Below are 21,405 nucleotides of genomic sequence, written 5' to 3' on the forward strand. Positions count from 1 at the left end.
ATATAGTAAATATCAATGTAGAAAAACAAATTTTAAAGTAAAAATACCTTCAGTTTTATTTGCATTACACTAGCACTCAGTAGTCTTAGCAGACCAAGGCCCATCTAGTGAACACTCAGCTTGCAATCTTATTTAAGAAACTTAAAAGTAGATGAAACAAACAACATGGAGGCGTGGGGAGGGCACGAGAACAACCGTGTAAGAATAATACCAGGGACCAGCTTTCGTTTGGCTCACAAGAAAGCTACACGGCCTCCGTCGCTCTGCTCAGCTCTGCCCGCCCTTGGTTACTGAGAACAGGTAAGCAGAAGGGAAGCACCACGGCTCAGGCACCTAACGCGGAACTACCATTGAGGGGTGGGGGCGGGGTTATGGAGGGAGGGGGACGGATTTGAGACGCGGGGCTGGGCCAGGGAGGAGAGAAAGTGCGCGGGGCTATGAAAGGCAGATCGTGGATGACGTGGAGGGGCGGGGCTAAGGGAACAGGGCGGAGTTAGGGAGGGGGAAGGCACCTGACTGACGTGCTGGGGTCTGAGTTTGCGCAGATCCGGAAGTGCGGCGGGTGGGCGCGGGCAGTTCTCAGTACTCGGGCGGGCGGGCCCACCAAGCGCAGGCAGCGGGAGGGAAACATGGCGACTTTTATTTCGGTGCAGTCGAAGAAGGCCTCCGAGGTGGACTTGGCCAAGCCGCTCTGCAAGTTCATCCAGCAGACGTACCCGGCCGGGGAGGCGCAGAACGATCACTGCCGCGCGGCCGAGGAGCTCAACAAGCTGCGCAAGAGCGCGGTCGGCCGGCCGCTCGACAAGCACGAGAGCTCGCTCGAGACGCTGATGAGGTGCGGGGGGGGGGCACGCGCGGGCTCCACGGTATGGGGGTCGGGGAGGAGAGCGACGCCAGGCCTGTGCGCCAGCCGGTGCCGAGCAGACACCCACGGCGGCCTCTGGCGGCCGTTGGGCGCGCGGGCAGGAACTCCAAGGGACTGGGGGGCGCGGGGAGGGGCACGCGGTAGTGTTACTTGTAGAGCGGACCCGGTGTTTCCCAGCGAGGCCTGGGCTGGGGGCTGCAGTGCCCCTCGCGTCGCCCCCCCCCCAGGGTAACAGGGTTTCTGTCCCCCGGCTGTGTTCACACAGCGGCGGTTTCTTACCTGGGATGTGCTCGCGCCGCCTTGGCGTCTCCTGCGTGACGTCAGGGATCCGTTCAACTTGCCGGGACACCTGTGCCGTGAGGCGAGGCTGCGTCACGTCACGTCGCGCTGACGGCCGGGCCCACGCGAGCCCAGTGGCCTGAGCTAGGCCGCGGGTCGGAGCAGCGAGGTGCCGCCCGGGGGCCTCTCTCCGCCCGCTGTCTCCGGCCCGTTGCCGTGGGTGGTAGTTCCGGACCTTATCGCCCCTTTTCTATGGCTTGCAGCTCTCCCCCCCCCCCCCCGCCTCGTGTGCCGTGAGCTGAGCTGCCTTCACGTCGCCGCCTCCCTCTTCCTTCTCCTCGCTTCTGTCACATTTGTTGCTGCTTAACTTCTTGTTGTCCTCTTGTGTTTGAGCCCCTTCCCGGCTTCCCAAGCAGCGCATCTGCTTGGTATGAGCGAGTCTGCCCGTGGCTCTCCTGTGCCAGGCCAGACTCTTGCACTCTAGGTGATTGGCACAAGAGAAAAAAGAACCATAGGCAACTGTGGTGCTGCTTCTAACTTGCAACGCTGTACACCCGAGCTGTGTCTGTGTCCAGCTGTTGGGGATGCTGTGCGGCCCACCTGCGCCTTTACCCATGGAAGTGCTCCATCTTTTCATTCCCACTGGATTAGGCACAGTTTGCTTGGGAAACACTGATCTTGGGGTTGATTACAGGTTTCAGCCTGCCAAGTAACTTCTTCTAATTTCCAAATGATAGGATGCATGCTGGGACTTGTAGTTTATGACACGTATTGTTAAATTGAAGGAATGGCTGCAATCTGTTACATTGTATGTGAATGATGTGAAGCCCTTTGGCAAATTGTGGGTGCTGCCTTAATGGGGCAAAATCCTTGTTAAGATCTTGGAAATTATTCCAAATAGTAAGCTTCTTTGACAGCTAGGAGAGCAAGTTATACTGTCCAGTTACACAGGCAAAAGATACTGTAAAAGGGTCCATATGAGCAACAGACCTCTGAAAAGCAAGTTAGACCAACCTAAGGCTTACACTACAAAATAGTAAAAGAGAAATCGGTACTTCAGAGTGTTTTTGTGTACTTTGTGTTCTGAAAGTACACAGTGGAAGCTTAAAGGGAGGGAAGTAAATGAAAGAACCATAATACACACATGATCAGAATTTGAATGAAGGCACTCATTTTTTAGGCTTTGTATACACTTAAGAATTTTGTTGACAAAAGTTATGCTGCTTTAATTAAACCACTGTGCATGTCCACACTTTGCTCCTTGTGTCTGCGGAGTGCATCCCCACTAGCAACTCTTGCATCGACACAGAGAGCAGTGCACTGTAGGTAGCTATCCTATTGTGCAAGGGGCTGCAGGGTGCTTTGGGAGAGGTGTGCCTTGCCTCCTGGGGCAGGTACAGCATCACATGATGAAGGTTTCTCAATCCCATCCTTCCAGGAGCATCCTAGTAGGTTGCCAGCTACTTTTCAACTGAAGTAAGTGTGTGTGGAGAGTGTGACAAGGATTAATGTGTGTGGGGAGAGACCAGAAACAGTGTTTAGACCCCCCCCCCCCAATCCTGCTTTGCCTGCCTATGGTTCTGTGGTTCCCTCTGAGTCCTCCCACAGTCTCCTCAGCTCCTCAAAACAATGGCCTCAGCAGCTGTGAGAAATGTCAAAGCTTCCTGAAGCTTTGAAAAGGGAGGGGCACATGTATACATAGCTAGATGGAGTGCAGCTGGGTTCATGAGTCCCCGCCTTCCTCATTGGTTCTGCACAGCAGTTCTGTCCCGTTTCCTCTCCCACTCCCACCCCCACCAGGAACGTGCCTGGTGCTGTGTTCCTAGTGAGGGAGAGCAGGAGAATTCCATGATGATGATTTGCTCTTTGGTGCCTGAATGGTATGCTCAGCTGTTGGGACTTCCTGGAATTTTTGCAAGAGTTGGCGCCAGGCCTGCTGACAGCAATTTTGGGGCCCAGAGCAGAATGGTCTCCCTCATATTTGGGTGGTGCCGCTTCCTGTTCTGGCTAGTGCCTAGTGAGCTGGTGCCCCTGCCTGTGCTGACTAGTGCCCAGTGAGCTCTTCCAGCACAGTCAGGGCTTCCACATGTGCGCTCGGCTGCCAGTACCATCCTGCGTGTGTCTAGGAGTCCTGTGGGCTGCCTGGGCAATTTTAAAGGGCTTGCCACTGCTACTGTAGCAGTGTCTGGGGGCCCGTCTGGCCCTTTTAAATTTCCTGGGCCCCTGGGCAATTGCCCCCTATGCCCCTCTCGTACCCCCCCCCATCATGGGCCTGGGAGGGGCGCATGCCCGTTGGACAGTTGAGTTCAAAACAGTGAGCAGAGTGGTTACAGTGGACATTGTGGGATACTAGGGGAGACATTGTCTACAGTGATGCTTTAACGTTGCCACAAAAAACAACCCAATAGCTTCCCAACTCATGCAGAAGAATTTTTGATAAGTTGAGATAGTGATATACTGTAGCAGTATTCCTGTGGCATCAGTTAATACAGACCTGCATATTACAGGGTAGTACATTTGTTTTAATCTCCATAGAAAAGGCAGTTCTTTATATATAAATTGTCTCATCCCCTATGGCACCGTTCTTACATACCCTTTGAGCCAGAACTTTGTCCAGAAAACCTAAGTGACTCCATAAAAATCACACCAAGAGAAGCTTTCTCTACAAGGGCTATGAACAGTGTATTGTCAGCAGTTACAGCTTACCACAAGCTCTCTAAGAAAGCACATTTATTCTTCAGGTAAAAGCATTACAGAGAAAACATAACAACAAAAGTTCCTATTTACATGCTAAAAGCTTTCCAGAGATTGCACATCAGTCTTATGGGGCCTTTGTAGGCCAAAGTTTTTCCAGACCCTCTACAATTCACCCTTTTTATCCTCAGTCCTTTCATTGTGTTTGTCTCTGGAAAACTGAGTTCGAACCAGTGTATGTAAGCTTCCCTAAGGGCTGACATCTCTCTGGAGTTAATTACAATCAGAATGATTCTCCTTAATCCCCTGCTGTTTTTTGTTCTTGTGGCAGCTGTGATAACCTGATCCCCTGGAGTTGCATTGAGTCTTTGGCCCACAGTAATGAACACACTTGATACATTATGGTCTCCAAAGTTACTGCATGGCATTTCAATATGTGTCTCACGCACCATCCTGCCGCTCAGCCCTGATGGCTTTTTAACAGGCTCAGGTGTTCTATTAACTGCCTAGATAGGCTCCTTCCCCTTAAATTGGCTTTTTAAGGGTAGCCCGGCCTAGACTCGTCTTAAAGGCGCCAGCAACTCTGTAGCAGGGACACAAGAAGTTGAGGTTCTCATTTGTCTGAAAATTTTGTGCCTACAATGGTAACACCTACGATTATTACAACTTAAGAATCTAGTAAGGGAGGGAAATCTTTCTTTTTCGGTTGACTTTGTGTATGTTTACAGTCATAGTGTTTTCACTGCATAGAATACACTTGCTCGAAAAGATGTTTATAAATGTCAACATGGAAGCAGAATAATTCTTTCAATAAGGCTTTTTAAAAAGGACGTGCCTATTTATATCAAACTGGAATTTCTTTGTTAATTTAATAAAAGCTGACTATCTCTTTTTAATATAAGAATTTATTTTTGTATTGTATTTATCAACATTTTGTAGGGAAATAAAGCAGGCTATCAGGCAGAAGCTACATTAAATACATTCACATCCCACTCCACTCTGTAGTTGACTAGATTTAGGCTTTAGAAGCCCATAAAAAGGGGTATATGTGTGGAATTCCAAAGGGAGTGTAAGGGTCATAAAGCAAGAGCTCTACTACAGCCATTCCCAGAGTATTTGACTCTAAGATGGTGAGAGTTGGCCAGCTGATTTTAGTTGCCAGGTTGTAGACCATTTAGGGACTTAAGGGTATCTAAGTGATATATCTACCCTACAGTGAAACAGCTACAGTGCTGCAACTGTGCCACTGTAGTGTAGCTGCTTCCTACGTTGATGGATGGAAAAACTCCTTCCATGTAGGTAATCTACCTCTCTGAGAAGTGGTAGATCGGACTAGGGAAGAATTTTTCTGACAGCGAAGTTGCGTCTGCAGTGGGCTTAGGTTGACCTAACTGCTCCACAGAAGGTGCAAACTTTTTCACAGCCCTGGGCAATGTAGCTAAGTCAATGTAATTTTTATGTGTAGACTAGGCCTGTATTTTTTAAGGATGTAAAGTAAGTTAATTATTAATGCTTTGAATTGCACCTAGATGTGAACAGGAAGTAAGTACAAATACTTCAGCAGGCTGTGAGACTTTTGGAACTTTAAAATCACTTATGTCATCACCAGCTCATCTTCCCCCTCTCTCTCCGTGCCATATATTCAGTAACTACTTTGACTTAAAGATGTTTTTAGTAGCTGCTATCTTGAAATGCTAGAAATAAACTGCTTTGTCATCTGCAATCCACTTGGAAGTCCAGTTTGCAAATGGTATACAGCATTAATCTCTAACTAGCACTTTTAGAGAGCCTGTTACATTCCTATCAGAATGGAGGTCTTATAGAGGAAAAGAAGGATGCCATTGTTCTGAGTGACTTGATTTTAAGTTTTGTCACCTGCCAAGAGTGAAATATAGAGAAAAATGTTAACTTCTACCCTTTCCACCTGTCTAAGGTATGTTTGTAGAATTCATGGATCATGAAATATAGTCTCTTAAATTTATTGGTCCTTCATTTTAGAATGGTCTTCCTTGGTATATTTAGTACTGAACTAAAGCAAGTCCCCACTACAAGACAGGCCCAACAAAGAAAGTAACAGACAGCCAGTAGCCATCACCTACAGCCCCCAACTAAAACCTCTGTAGATCAAGGATCTACAACCTATCCTGAAGGATAATCCCTCACTCTCACAAACCTTGGGATACAGGCCAGTCCTCACCTACAGACAGCCCCCCAACCTGAAGCAAATACTCACCAGCAACTGCACACCACGTAACAAAAACACCAATCCAGGAACCAAACCCTGAGACAAACCTTGGTGCCAACTCTACCCCCATATCTATTCAAGGGATACCATTGTAGGACCTAACCACATCAGCCACACCATCCGCAGCTCATTCACGTGCACATCTACCAATGTGATATATGCCATCATGTGCCAGCAGTGCCCCTCTGCCATGTACATTGGCCAAACTGGACAGTCTCTATGCAAAAGAATAAATGGGCACAAATCTGACATCAGGAATCATAACATTCAAAAACCAGTAGGCGAACACTTCAGTCTCTCTGGTCACTCAATGACAGATCTAAAAGGGGTAATTCTTCAACAGCAAAACTTCAAAAACATACTTCATCATGAAGCTGCAGAACTGGAAATAATTTGCTAACTGGATACGATCAGATTAGGCCTGAATAAAGACTGGGAGTGGTTGGGTCATTACACAACCTAAATTTAATTTCCCCAATACTAGTTTCTCCCTGCTGTTACTCACACCTTGTCAACTGTCTGTAATGAGCCACTCTCTTGCCACTTCAGAAGTTATTTTCCCTCCCTTGGTGTCCTGCTGTTAATTGATTTATCTCGTTAGACTGACCTCACACTTGGTAAAGAAACCCCCATCTTTTCATGTATTTATACCTGCTCCTGTATTTTTCACTTCATGCATCTGATGAAGTGGGTTCTAGCCCACAAATGTTTGTGCTCAAATAAATGTGTTACTCTCTAAGGTGCCACAAAGACGCCTCATTGTTTTTGCTGATACTGGCTACCACGGCTACCACTCTGAAACAAGTCCCATATTGTGGTCCGGTATTTATTGGCTAAGTGAGCCCCTACTCAAAATTGATGACATTTCTCTTTGTTGGATGTAATGTAACTTTTGGACACTCTATCAAACTGGTTCCTTGAGGGAGTGTTCTAGGCATCAGTGGGCAGAACCCTATAGATTTTGATGAAAATTGGGTAAACCAGAAAAGAGGCTTGCACAACTGTGGGTTAGATGCTTAACTGCAGGAGTGGAGAATAAAAGCGGCTTTATTTCTTCTTTTTTTAATGCCCTGCCTCACCAAACCCTGCTTGGTTGGGTTGGGGTGGAGGGGTGAGAAGGAGAGGGCACTTTCCTTCCAGTTCAAGGGAAAGATGGGTATGTTAGAAGGGAAGAAAAAGGGTGGAGGGGGAGAGAGAGAGAGGCCTTGGCATGAGGAATGGGCAGGTGGAGGGTTTTTCAAGGAATCCCTGAAGTAGAGGAGAATGGGAGTGTGGTGCAGAGGGAGCTTGTGGGGGTGACTGGAAGAAAACAAGGAGCCCTGGGTGTGTGCCTTGAGCTCCGCTATGGAAATGTGCAACACTCTAGTTTATTTTTGTTAGAATAGGTCTGGGAGGCCAGCAGAGAATGGGGCCTGATTGTGCTAGGCAAAAATAGTGACCAAAGAGTTTGCAATCAAAATAGACAAATGGTTGGGGGTAGAGAGAGAACATAGAAGTTGAATCAGCATAGTGATGGTTAGCAAATGTTATGTTAGTGTCATGATTTTTTTAAAATTTTGATTTAATTCTCTAACATGATCATGATGTCAAGGGCAAATTTGTTTCCTTGTCTGTCATGAGTTCGTACGGTGGACCCTTTGCATAAGAATCTATTTCCTCCTCCTACTACATGTGGGAAGTGTGATGGAAGAGACACATTGTCCTCAGTATCCCTTGCCTTCCATCCACCTCCCCTCCTAGATCCGCAGTGATTGCTGCCACAGTGGAGGCACATTGAATGTTCTAGTTATTTCTCCCAAAATGTTGCAGAATTAGTGGGTGAATTCCATGACTTACGTATGGAGGGCAACCCTCCCTCTTCCTCAATGTAAACAAGACCACTACAACTCTTAATCTGGTATTTACCTCCGCTCTTTTGTCTGTTGCTCTAGATACTACGATCAGCTGTGTTCCATAGAGCCAAAATTTCCATTTTCTGAAAATCAGGTAAGGTGTAAAAGACTTGCATTGGCTTCACATGTACTATATTGGGACAATAGTTCATGGAAACCAGGATGTCCTTTTTTTTTTTTTTTTTTTTTAATTGTTTCTTCTTCTTCTACTTGGCCTATGTCTAAGACAGTGCTTCTCCCAGGAAAGACACTAATCTCTCTTAGCTTCATTTCCTAATCTCTCTCTCTTTACATGTGGCTGTGGATGTGTTTAATCCTGATACTTTGAGTTTTCACCTGTGGTAACTATCATTGCTCTCATTTTACAGATGCCAAAATGCAGGCTCAGAAAAAATGTGTATTTTTTGTTTTGTTTTGTGTTTTGTTTTGTTTTGTTTTGTTTCCTGGAGGCCACTGTGATCTGGTCCATCAGTAACAGTGGCACTTATTCAGCTGTAGGGTTCATTTGCAATCACCTCATTTGCTAGTGTACACTATTTTAAATTTTGTATTTAAACCTGATTTATTTTTAATAAGGGTTGCAAATTCTTTCTTTGTGAGCAAAGAGGTAATGTACATCTCTTAGCTGTTCTATATTAGTCTTTGAGGTATAAGAAGACATCAGTCATTCATTTCGAGTTGGCTGCGCCAGTGTCTATAGGGCAGAAGTTACCATTTCTGTTCTTTGAAAGGAGTACGCCTTAAGACGATGTCTTTGGCAGAAAGACTGACACACTTCTTACAAAGAGATTTGTATGACAGCAGCTTAGTCCTTCTTTCAAACATGTTAAGTTCTGCAAGGTTTATTCAAAGAGAGCTTCTACTGAAGTCTGTAAAAGGTGCTCCAAGTTAAGATGGCTCAGTAAAGTGGAAATAATTGGAAGTGATGGTAAAGAGACCCGAGAGGTGACTGTATGTTTGTATATAGTTGCAGAAATTGTTGCATGGGACTTCCTCCTGTGATAGATTCTCTTGTGGTGATCTTCACACTTTGCCATGCTGAAGAATTGAAGAACTTATCTGAGTTTCTCAAAACTTCTTCTCTTCAAGAAGTAAGGTCTACAGATCCCATCCATCCTGGCGATAAAATATGGCAGGCACCCTTTTCTGCTAGCAGTACTTGCTCAGAGTGGAAAATTCTCAGAGATCTTGTACTAGTAATTCTTGTCATGGTTACAAAGCTAGCTACACCTCTGACCCTTTCTCCGGTCTCCCTGAGTGCACCTCCATTAGGACTAAAGCTTCCTACTTTGCCTTTCCTGGGATGGAATACCATGGTTCTTCCTCTTTTAGACTGGGTCCTAGGATATAGGGCCTATGTACTGACTATGCTTTCTTGGCAGGTACAACTGGATTCGGCGTTGCCAAGCCTCCAGGATTGGCCTGGAGTCTCCTAGAATTGGCATTGAGCTCCTAGTGGCTATTGAAAGCAATCCAGGAGATTTTAATAAGATATTTTAAGAAAATGACATTACGTCATGTTGGTAGGTGGAAAATCTCCGAGAATAGCTTGTCAGCTGGTAGCCCTCGGTACCAGTGGTGGTTCTCTGTAGAGTCTGTGACCAGCTGTGAATAGAGATTCAAACAGCCTTCCTATAACAAAGTATTTTTTGTTCTTAACAATAGGAACAAAATATTAACATAAGAAAAAAGGATTAAAGGATTAAAACAACAAAAGGTCGACATAAGTCTCTTTCATTCAGGCCATGTCTAGACTACCCACCGTATCGGCGGGTTAAAATCGATTGCTCGGGGATCGATATATCGCGTCTAATCTAGACACGATATATCGATCCCCGAGCGCGCTTATATCGATTTCGGAACTCCATCAACCCCAACGGAGTTCCGGAATCGACACGGAGAGCCGCGAACATCGATCCCGCGCCGTCTGGACGGGTGAGTAATCCGATCTTAGATATTTGACTTCAGCTACGTTATTCACATAGCTGAAGTTGTGTATCTAAGATCGATTCCCGCCCCCCCCCCCCAGTCTGGACCAGCCCTCAGACTCCTAGACAGACCTGTTTGCCCCAGACCCCTAACCTCTGGGTGTGTGCATCTCAGTCTCCTACCTCTCTCTCTCCCCCCCCCCCGCCCCCGCCCCCGCTGTTGAGGGAGTGTCCTTTTAAAATTCAGATAGGCTTTTTATTCTCTTTTCCTTGAGCTTGGATCTGCTTCGCAAAACCAGTTTAAGTGCAGCAGAATTTCAGAAGTGGAAATTCAAAGTGAATGGCTCTTGTGTTTCTGAGGTTTTTGCTAGGAAGTGTGTATCAGGATCCACAAACATACGTTCCTTCCTGGGTGCATTTCTGAACAATCCTGCTGTTGAATTAAATCAGTATATGCATGCAGGAAGTAGCACAATCATCCAAGCAAGAGATGATATTCATAAATTATTGCAAAGCATTTTCTAATCCATCACAGTTCTTCAAAAAAAAACAACGTGTACTTTACTTTGGAGAATGATTGGGTTTCTTTGTAGCTTTGGCACTCTCTTCAGGGGAAGGAGGTTCTGCCCTGTCATTCACAGGTACAATTCTGCTTCCAAAATGTGAGCATTGAAGACTCGTTGTGAGAATCTGAACTTTGCTTATTGAAGAAATTTTGTGTAAGCTCAGATAGAAAGTTGAGTAGGAAAATTTATATGTGAAACTAAAGACTGTCTTAAAGTTCATAGGATTTTTGTAACATTACTTACACATTGCTAAGCATTATAATGCTTTAATTAGAATAAAACAGATAAAACTGTGTACTGGATGTCATTTTAAAATAAGTCTTTCTAAAATGAAATGCAGTGCATTCTCCTTCCCTTTTTTCAGATCTGTGTGACCTTTACATGGAAAGATGCCTTTGATAAAGGGTCGCTTTTTGGAGGATCTGTCAAACTTGGTATGTAATTCTAATGAAAATAAAATGCAAGTAATACTTCTAACAAAGAATTTTGAAAATATTTGTATTTTGATGGTGGCCTGTTTTTCAATATCACTGTTTCTCACTATGGCTGTTTCAGTGAGTCCAGGTACTAGAACTCCTCTTGGAGATTTGTCCCTTTGGAACTATGCAATCAGCAGGTGTTTGCAGCGACGCAGGACAGCCTTTTCAAAACAAGGCAGCTTTTATTAGCCAATTGGAATACAGTATTTTTGGGGTCCCTTTTTTTGGAATGAAAAAGCTAAGCTTGTACATGTTACCATGTTGGCAGCACTACCTTCCTCTCTGTCCCCTGCTATCCAGGATTGTGTGTCTGCAGTGGTCAGCAGACTACTTACTACCGCTCCTGAAACATCAGTTCTTTGTTTTAAGCTCTACTCATGCTGTTTTCCTGTGCTCTGCTGGCCAAGGGAGGTAGTCCGTGAAAGTTATGTGGTGGTTAGTCCTCCATTTTTTTTCTTCGAGGTAATTCAATGTGTTGAGGGTTCTTGGGGGTCCATACTTACCAACTCAGATATATGCCCATGACCAACACCCATCTCTTATTCCCCTGTCCTAGCAAAGAATTTAACCCCCTCAGTCCTAGAAGGTCATAATACAAAAGTGAGTGGGAGGACCAAGTCTCACACTTTTTTCATAAAATACAAAAATTTCCCCCATTCCACTTGGCAGTATGTGCAATCACAGTGTTCAGCTGGATAAGTAAGACTGACTTCCTCTCTTCCTCAATACATTGCTTTTGGTTTCTTACTGAAGCCCTGCAGATGCATTTATTACAGTACTGCTCACTGTTGAGGGGTGTCCTGTTAGGCCATACTTCACCAGTTCATGGAGAGAAAACATTAAAATCCCTGTGTCACTACTTGAAGGGAGGGGAAGAAAGGAACAGTTTACTCCCTCCTGCAGCTGCTTTGTTCTAACCTTATCACTTTGGACCTCTCTCCTTTTTCTCCTCCCTCCTGCCCCAGTTTGTTTCCTGCAAAATGCTCTACTGTGTGGGGAAGGAAAAGTCTTGTTCAGAGCAGATAAGGGTGCAGTGCAAGTGGGTGGGAGAAAGGGTAAACTCACTGCTGCTGGACCTGCTATCTCATGTCTTGGAAGCTGCGTATGACTAATAACTTCTCCAAGGCTATTAATGGGCTTGGCTGCTTGATATTCAGAGCCAAGTGTTTTCCAGTGTGTGGGTTAGGTACATCCTCTTGGGCTGTGAAGAACTGCTGGTGGTTGGACAGGTCTCTCAGTTCTCCAGAGTGAATGCTTAGTTTAAATAAGGATGTGTCTACCCTGCAGCTGGGAGGTGCAATACCCAACTCCAATGACAACTCATGAGAGTGACCATGCTGAGTCAGATGAATGGTCTGCATCCAGTCTAGCATCTTGCCTCTGACAGTGGCCAGTGCCAGATATTTCAGAGGAAATTAATAGAACAAGGCTTTTTGGAGTGATTGTCCTGTCATCCAGTCCCAGCCACTGACGGTTGGAGATTAGGAACGCCTGGGGCATAGTGTCCCTCAGCTAGTTTTGCACAAGATAATGCACTAAAAAAAGGCAGCGTAGATATTGCGGCACGGGCAGCATCTCAAGGTAGCTGCCCAAGTACAAATCCACCAACCCTCTGGGTCCGAGCTCAGGTGGCCAGCCCGAGCCTCTGCCTGTGCTGCAGTATCCACGCTGCCTTTTTTATCATTCTAGCTCAAGCAAAGCTAGCCCGAGTAAGTCTGTCTGTGTGCTGAGAATCATACCTCTCAGCTGCAGTGTAGGCATACCCAAAGTCTCTAGCTGTTATGGGTGCAGAGAGAATCTTGACAGCATGAATCTAGCATAACTAAAGCAGAGATCTGCCAGAATTTGCAGAGATCATGAAACAATAGCTCTCAGGTCTGAAATGCTCCATTCATTTCAGTAGATGCTAACTTAAATGTCAGTGGTGATAGTTTAAATGTTAATTGACTGTTTCACTGATTGTGTAGCTGTGCATGATACTTCCTCTTTGATGCGTTAAACAATCTACTCTTAAGTGACTGCTCACTTTGAGCAGGACTTCAACAATAATACATGCTGGAACTGAAGATTTGTGACTTCATTTTCCTAATGTGGGACTTATCTTTCAAAAGTTTGGGAAATGCTGTGCTAGATGTAAGATTCAGCTTTCTCTAGATAAACAAGGATTTTTCTTTCTTTGTATAGTTCTCTTTAACATGCAGGATCAGAGTGATTTGGGTGTTAAAAGTTCCATACAGTTGCTTCCTTAGCTTCCTGTTTGAAACTACTGGTGGCCTCCAAATTCGGAAGGTACTTATTTTCCTGTAAGTGCTGGCCTTCTTGTCTTTAAAGGGCAAAATGCTGAAGCATTATTTTCCTCACGGAATGCTCACTCTAGCTTTTTTGGTTTCAGCTCTGGCAAGTTTGGGATATGAGAAAACCTGCGTTTTGTTCAACTGTGGAGCATTAGCTAGTCAGATTGCATCAGAGCAGAATCTGGAGAATGATGAAGGATTGAAAACTGCTGCTAAACATTATCAGGTGTGGAAGTCTTTCTGTACTGACAAACATTGAAACTATTAATTCTTAAAATTAAAAATTTCCAATTTAGAAAAAACTGTCTTAACCTCCTGATACTGAAAAACTTGAAACTGTTGACCTCTGATTGAACACCAGAACTCTAATAGGCCACACTCAGAACACCCCAAATAAACATCTGTTTTAACCTGTAAATGTGACTCTTCCCCACCTCCCATCCCTGCCTTTCGTTAAGTGGTCTGCTGAGCAGCTGTTCTTTACTGATATTTAATCTTTTTTTAAAGTATGATATAATACTATGTATGTTTGCAAGTTCCTTGAGAATCATAAATAGATGGAGAATTATCTTTGTGTTTGCTGAAGCCTTTGAACTCTATTGGTTATGTCCTTGGTAATAAGTTCTTCAGAACCTTTAAGTTGAGTTTGTCACATCTCCCCTCTCCAAAACTAGGAGTCCAAAGAAATCCGGGCATTGCAACAATGTTTAATTCCCTACCGCATCCCAAACTTTGAATCTGCTGTAGTATTTTTGAGCATTTGCTTTTACTGTTATGAAAATATACGCACCATCTCAAATGTTCTTTCAAAATACTGAGTTTTCTGGCTGTGGTAAGAGAGTTCCTTATTGGACACTCTGCCTGCTTTTGGGTCAAACAAGGAAGTTTGGGATATTGAAGGATATCTTCAGCAAAAATACAGTGTTGCTTCTAGCTTGGCTTAGCTTTGGAATGTTTTGTAACACAGTAAGGAACTGTAGGTGGTTAATTATGATAGAAAGCTGAGGTGGGGCATAAAAATCATATCTGTGGGAAGCAAGGGCTATGAAAAATGTAGTTTTGTGTTCTCCAACATCTTATTTACTGCCCATTTTAAAAAAAACAAATTCTCCCAAAAGTATAATAGCTGTGAAAAACATTAGATTTTTCATAACTTGTTTCTTCAGTTATGCAGTATTCTTAGTTCGAACAGCCCCTTTTTGGGAAGTATGGAGTGATAAGAGTATGGTCCATCAGTATTTCAAAGGCGTGCAACTATGATTTTGAAGTTTATTTGTAGTACCATTGCTGAGGTTTCAGCCAGATATCGGAGCCCCATTTGTGCAGACAGTTCCTATTCCAAAGAGCTTGTTCTCTAAGAAGATAAAACAGATCTAAGGATGGTAGAAGGAAGAGATGTAGAGAGATGAAGACATGATTTGTCCAAAGTCGCTCAGCAGGTCCCTGGCCAATTTGGGGATAGAACCCCAATATCTGGAATTCCACACTGCCTCCTCTAGAATGAGAAGTGCCTTCTCTAACGTTAACTACTCAGTACTCCTATCTTCCATAGCTGTATCGTCAATACAGAAAAAATTGTGTAATATCACTTAAATTATATTTCTAAATTTTGTACTTCTCAAGATCTTTATCATAATGTGGAAAGCATAGGTAACTTTTCTAAGATTCATGTAAAAGGTATAAAACTTTCTCTAGATGTGAATGTATTGTGGATTATGTACACATTAGACAAAAGATATACAATTGTTTTGTCAACCTATACTTAAAAGACAATGAACTTGTACTGAAATTGATATATACATGTTTAGTAGTTTGCAAATAGTTAACCTGGCAATTGAATCACCTCAGCAACAACAAAAAAAACCAAAACTACAGCAACTTCAATTTGTCTACCGTGATTATGGATAGCCTACATCTTCTTGGTCTTAAACTGCCTTATTCATAGAATCATTTTAAGAGACAAAAGATTCAGAAAAGTCTGTTTAGGTTACCCGGTTTTAACTTTATTTGTATTTTGCAACTCTTCTCCCCAGACTGTTGATACTTCTAACAGAACTAATCCATTAATTTCCATGCTCCCTTCCCTGCCTCCTCAGTATTTACATGCATCTGTCTCTTATTGTACCACCTCATTTCCTTTCTGGTGGTACCCCTCTAGATATTTTTCAATCATGGTTTGTTATACCATGCTGCTGTAATGTGAACTCAATTGTGCATAACCATGAGGACCCTTCCTTTTTACTGCTTATTTCATATATCTTGAGCATTGCTGTAAGGCCATCTTAATTCCATGTCAGTAGTTTCATTTAGAAATGTTGATGTTGCAGTGTCAGAACAGACCAATAGTCCACTTACACCAGTATCTTATTTGATCATGACTAGATGCTTCAGAGGAAGTCATTAATGATCACAGAATGCCCATAACTATGGAATACAATACCATGACAACAAACTTTTATCTTTTAACCTGCACTTGGAGTTTTAATAGCCCTTGTTTTAGCCTGTATCTCAGTGCTCTTAATATAATTCGTATTAATCCCAACTTTCCACTTCATTTGCCTTAAGCCTGGTCTACACTATAGTGTTTGGTCAACATAAGGCATCTTACATTGGCCTAATTATGGAAGTGTACACACTACTGTAAGTGCCCTACTACACCGACATAATAACTTCTCTTCCATGAGAGGCATAGGGGTTATGTCTGTGTAGTTAAGGTGATGCAGTGTTCATTTAGACATTGCATTACTTACATGTATTGGCTGTCATTCTTGTCAATTTCACGGCTGTTGCCCAGGCTCTTGGCTCCCTGGTCCGTGCTGGGAGCCACCTGTGTTCCGGATGAGAAGTGTACCTGGGCTCCTGGCAGGGAGATCGGCACCTGGTGTCCAGCCAGCTGCCCCATTTCTAGTGAGGAGCCAAGAAGCCTGTTGCATCTGCTCTGTTGCTTTCAGTGAGGAGCTGCCCGTGGAGCTGAGAGCCCAGTCTCTCAGCCCCCCAGACTGCCCCCCTTAAGTCAGTGGAAGCATTCCTGGTGGGGATGCACACCATTGACAGAAGAAGGGGGCAGTATGAACATGAACCACTGCAATAATTACAGCGGTGACGGTAAGTCAACCTAATATAGGTCGATTTTAAGTTTATAATGTAGACACACAATGCACTCAGTTGAGGGTATCATCCATATTTATATACTATTCTACTTTATAGCTTTGGGTAATAGCTTCTCAGTCAGCCTTGTTCAGCTGTCTTAGAACAGGTGGGATATCAAGAGTTACAAAGCCCACATTCTAGATTTTGTCCTTTCTGGTCTCTGCATTGTTGTTAACTATAAAAGTAAGTTTGTTTCTCAGACATCTGTTTGTGCTGTACCTTTTTTATTAGCAAAAGTTTGTTTGAAATACAGGAAGAAATAATGTATTCATTTTTGCTTTGGTTCAGTTTGCTAGTGGTGCCTTCCAACACATTAAAGACACAGTCTTGTCTGCATTGAATAGAGAGCCTACAGTGGACATCTCTCCAGATACAGTTGGAACCCTTAGTCTTATTATGTTGGCTCAAGCTCAAGAGGTGTTTTTCTTAAAAGCGACAAGAGGTATAACTTTACATTTTACAAATGTACTTAAGTGTTCTTCACAACTTCCACAAATGTTTTGATTTTGACTTATTAATTTGAGAAATGAAGTTTAGTATCACGTGGGCCTTTCAGAACTGCCTAATTCGTCCCTCAACTATTCTTTTCACCATAATGGAAGTACTGACTGTGTGAAAACTTAACATTTCTCCTTGTCATAGTGAATATCAGCTGTCAGGTTGTGACTTGATTTTGAGAAGTGAGATGTACCATTTCATCATCCCGTCTTTCTCTTCCCAAGTCTTACCAGGACTGAGCATGCTGCCTGAAAAGTGACCATGTTCATGTTGGCAATCTATCCCAGGTCTTGCATGTGGCACAGAGTGCTATTTACTAGACTACTGGATGACTTGAATTCTGTTTTTCAATTTAATATTCCTTGATAAAATGCTTCAATGTCATTCCTATAGATTCATGGCATTGGACAACCTTTTTTTGATATTGCAGAGGGGCAGAGTTGAAGGAAAACAACTAACAACATCTTATGAGAGATTGAAAATAATTAAGTATCAACTAGTAAATTGCACAACTGAGTTTTTTATAACCTCTGTCAGGAACGTCTAAATAAAGAATTTACAGTGTTAAAATATTTTACTAGAGCAGACCTTGCTCATGTTAGATCTGCAGCACCTCCTTGCAGTGAGGAGCAGAGTGACCAGAATGAAGCTTCCCAAAAATAAGTAGGGATGCCTCTCATTCTTGCTATATTCATGGCTGCTGACAGTATTACATAAGGGGACCACTGTCTTGGGGTGCATTGTGTAGAACGATGCTTCTCAAAAAGGTTGTCCGGTCCGTGAGCCATCAGCTGCCAGTCTGCGGCGAGTTTCCTCATAAGAGCATTGAATAGGATAATAACATGGCACCGGTCCCTGACACCTTGGGGAAAAACAATTGCTGGTCCCCCACATCAGATAGCTTGAGAAGCACTGATGTAGAATACACCCCAAAACTTACCAGTACATTCTTTGCTAATGGTGAACAAATAGTTTTTTTTTTTTTTCAGTGTAGGGGCTGAAATGGGGAAAGAGAATAATTGGTCTGAACCAAAACTGATTTTTTGGGGGTTTTCCTCTTGCTGAAACAAAAACCAAGCTTCGAGTCAAACAAAACATTTGGAAACAAAAAAATCTTTTTAGTTTTGGGTCGTCGTCAGGTGTTAAATCTTTTTTTGGTGTGCTAAATTTCAAAGCAAAATGCATTTCAGAAGTAAAAGTTGAAATCAAATGCTGTTGCAGAATGGTCTCTTTGCCAAATACAGCCTATGAAAACATGCATATTTTTGTGCAGTTTAATATCTCAGAAAAATTTGGCCCACTTATATTTCTGGCCCACTTTTGAACCAAAATGTTCATGTAAAATCTTCCTCCTGATCACAGGCAGCGACAAGTCACATTATGATTTGTAGGTCTTGGTGAGACTTTCCTTCTTCCTGAGATATCTGGTTTACAGGCATGGATTCCTTTCCGACCTCTGTACAAGAAAGATATTGTCTTTCATGGTAGTTACAGCATTTATGTATGAGGTTACCAACAAAGGAGATTTTGACAAAACTGTCTGAAAAATATCCCAGATGCATCATTGTAGCTTAAGCAGTCATTCTTTCTGTTATGTGCTTTAGCTCAAGGTGGGTGAGGTAGCAGCTTTTTATTGGACCCTCTTCTGTTGGTGAGAGAGACAAGTTGGTCCAGTAAAAGATATTACCTCACCGGCCTTGTCTCTCTAATATTCTGGGACTGATAAAGCTATAACTGCATTGCATACAACATTGGTTCAAATAGACATTCTAGCTAAATAATCTCATTAGAAGACCTCTGTGTGACATTTCATTCCAACACAGCATTAAATGGAATTTAAACTAGCAATGTAGCAATTTTCAATTGAGATTTTAAACTTTTATTTGAATATTCTGAATTTGAAAACTTGGTCCAGAGCATGTCGTCTTAATCGTGTTCATAACAGGGCCCATTCTGTCTGCAGTGGACACTGCTATGAAGCATTTTATTGTCAGAGCTATACTGCCTCCACATCTTGTGTGTGAATGTGCAGAATCCCTCCTGAGCTCATTACAAGTGAGTAACCTTTTCATGAAAACATTTGTATTAATGTTTTTTGTGTTGTCTTTTTGTTGTTTTTAATTCCAGATAAAATGAAAGATGCTATCATAGCTAAACTGGCTAACCAAGCTGCAGATTATTATGGTGATGCTTTCAAACAGTGTCAGTATAAGGACACTTTGCCCAAGGTTAGTAATGCTAATAAAAAAAAATACAAAATATACTAACGTAACTCTAGTTGAGTATTACATTCTATAAATTTATCTCTGAGATGGTTTCTCAAGCATTTTTATGATCAGACTTTTGTAGCAATGGAGGTGGCGGGGGGGGGAGAAACCCTGGGAATTCTTGAGTAACTTTAAGAATCCAGAAAAATCCTCCAATTCAAGTATTGTCAGTTGTCAGAAGCACACTTCAGTTTTCTTTGAAAGCTAATCACTTTTTAGTATTATAATAATATTTTGAAATACATGAAATACTGTTTTATTAAAACTGTTACTTTGGGTAAACTTGTGACAGTGTATTTAGGGATGGCTTATTTAACTCCTTAATTTGTTTTTCAAACTAACACATTCTAATGGGGTTTATATAATTTTTATTTTGTTGGTATGACAGTAAAATTATTTTTGTAGGTCTACTGATAATTATTTAAGTATTCTTGGTTCACTGTAAATGAAAACTTATTGCAATGGTTTCTGCTGGATAATGGTTTTATTATCCTTTTAATGGTTATGTGGGGAAAAAAGTAGATGTAGAACTATCATGTCAGCCTCTAAAGTATGATGACTTGATTAACGAAGAGGGCTAAATATTCTTTCATACTTTTTGAAAGTACTTTGTCTTGGGATCTTTGATGTCCTTTCTACTATTCTTACTAATGCATGTTTGAACTTCTAATCTTTGTAAAGTAAAGGTTGTGACTTCATGGCTTTAATTAAATGAAGTGCAATCCCCAAATCAACATAAAACTATTGAAATAATTTTACCAGACCAATATTTTTATTTTGACTGAATTCAATCCATGCAGTCACACATCTCTAACATTTACTTCTAATGTTTTAACCTATCTAAACCATTAATTGGGTGACTCTGACTTCCTTTTCTTCTTCCTTTTTCTTCCTGCATCCCATGTTGTCTGTGGTGGTTTATGTGGTTGGACTTTCCCCTGGTCAGTATTTTTATTTCCAGGAGGTGTTTCCTGTTCTGGCTGCGAAGCACTGTATTATGCAGGCCAATGCAGAGTATCACCAGTCTATCCTGGCAAAGCAGCAGAAGAAATTTGGTGAAGAAATCGGTAGACTACAGGTGGGTTGGGACAGAACTCTTAAGAAATGTAGGAAGACCTTTTTAATGACTACCTATGACAAATCTTATATACTTTGAGTTGCAAAACTCCGATAGTTAAGATTGACAAGTTTCCTAAAAAAATAAAATGAAATCCCCCCCCCCCCATACTGTTGATCAGAAAAATTGAATGCCTTTTTTGGGATCTGAAACTTTATTTTCATAGTCCTCTTTCATGGACTCCTTAAACATAATCAACAGACCCCTAGCAGTTCTCGGGCTGCAGGTTGAAAGCCATTGTTTTAAAGAGAGGTTCGAAAAGATGTTTAATGATGTTTGCAGTGGTACTAAACAGACTGAGGTCTCTATGTGCCAAACCTCAAACCTTGTTTAAAACTGTTCAAAGTTGGATAGTGACTAAGTTATGTTAATGCTTTGGCACATTATATATATATAAAATACACATTTTATATATATAATATATATATATTAAAAAAAAATACACCACCACCCACTGTTTCAGGCCTGCTTCAAATAGTTCAGTTTAAAAATCACAGGACATGGCTTAAGAAGCACACTTCTCATTTATAAATGGTCTATTTTATAAATTGTAAATGTGCCCTTAAGGTAAAATATTTGTTAAATGGTTGATTAATGTTATAAGTATGTTAGATATAAGTAGAAAGGATTTTATAAATAACCTTGTTTGGTTGGACAGCTCTCTGGCCTCTGGCTGTGGGATATTTGGTTGTTCAAATAGGGAAATGATTTTCTTTGGTTGTTGAAATGGGGGGAGGTCTGTGCTACTAGAGGCAGGTTCAGGTGGGAGAATGAGTCTCCTGTGGCTGGTGGTGGTGGGGTGGAAGCAGGGGAAATAGATATCCTTTTGGTTAGTAATGGGAATGAAGGGTGTTTTCTCTGAGTGTGGGTGTCAGGTCTGGGTGGAGGAGGGTTCCAGGTTCCTTAGTATCAACTTTTCAGAGTCTGAGTTGGGGCTTAGTAAGCAGACAGTGGTAGCAGGGAGATGGCTGTAGAATTCCAACCTAGGTGTGCAACTGTATCTTAACCTTTCTTTATTGCACATTGTTCGAGAAACAGGCAAGAACTGGAGAACAGGGGTGGAAGTACATGATGTCTCCCATGAACCTTTAGCAGCACATGGGAAGGGGACACAAAAGAAATGTAGCATCT

At 42.4% G+C, this 21,405-nt stretch overlaps 1 protein-coding gene across 1 annotated transcript in view; it reads left to right on the forward strand.

The window, feature by feature from the left end:
• Nucleotides 1–523: 523 nt before the first annotated feature.
• The window catches only part of PDCD6IP (programmed cell death 6 interacting protein), a 54,542-nt gene continuing 33,660 nt past the window's right edge, over nucleotides 524–21,405 (forward strand). The window contains 7 exon segments of the mRNA XM_030551262.1: nucleotides 524–835; nucleotides 8,015–8,069; nucleotides 10,834–10,903; nucleotides 13,341–13,468; nucleotides 16,681–16,834; nucleotides 19,018–19,118; nucleotides 20,119–20,235. Coding sequence (XP_030407122.1) covers nucleotides 630–835; nucleotides 8,015–8,069; nucleotides 10,834–10,903; nucleotides 13,341–13,468; nucleotides 16,681–16,834; nucleotides 19,018–19,118; nucleotides 20,119–20,235 — 831 coding nt within the window. The 5' untranslated portion in view covers nucleotides 524–629.

This window comes from Gopherus evgoodei, chromosome 2 (genome assembly GCF_007399415.2).
Source record: "Gopherus evgoodei ecotype Sinaloan lineage chromosome 2, rGopEvg1_v1.p, whole genome shotgun sequence".
Taxonomy (NCBI): Eukaryota; Metazoa; Chordata; order Testudines; family Testudinidae; genus Gopherus; species Gopherus evgoodei.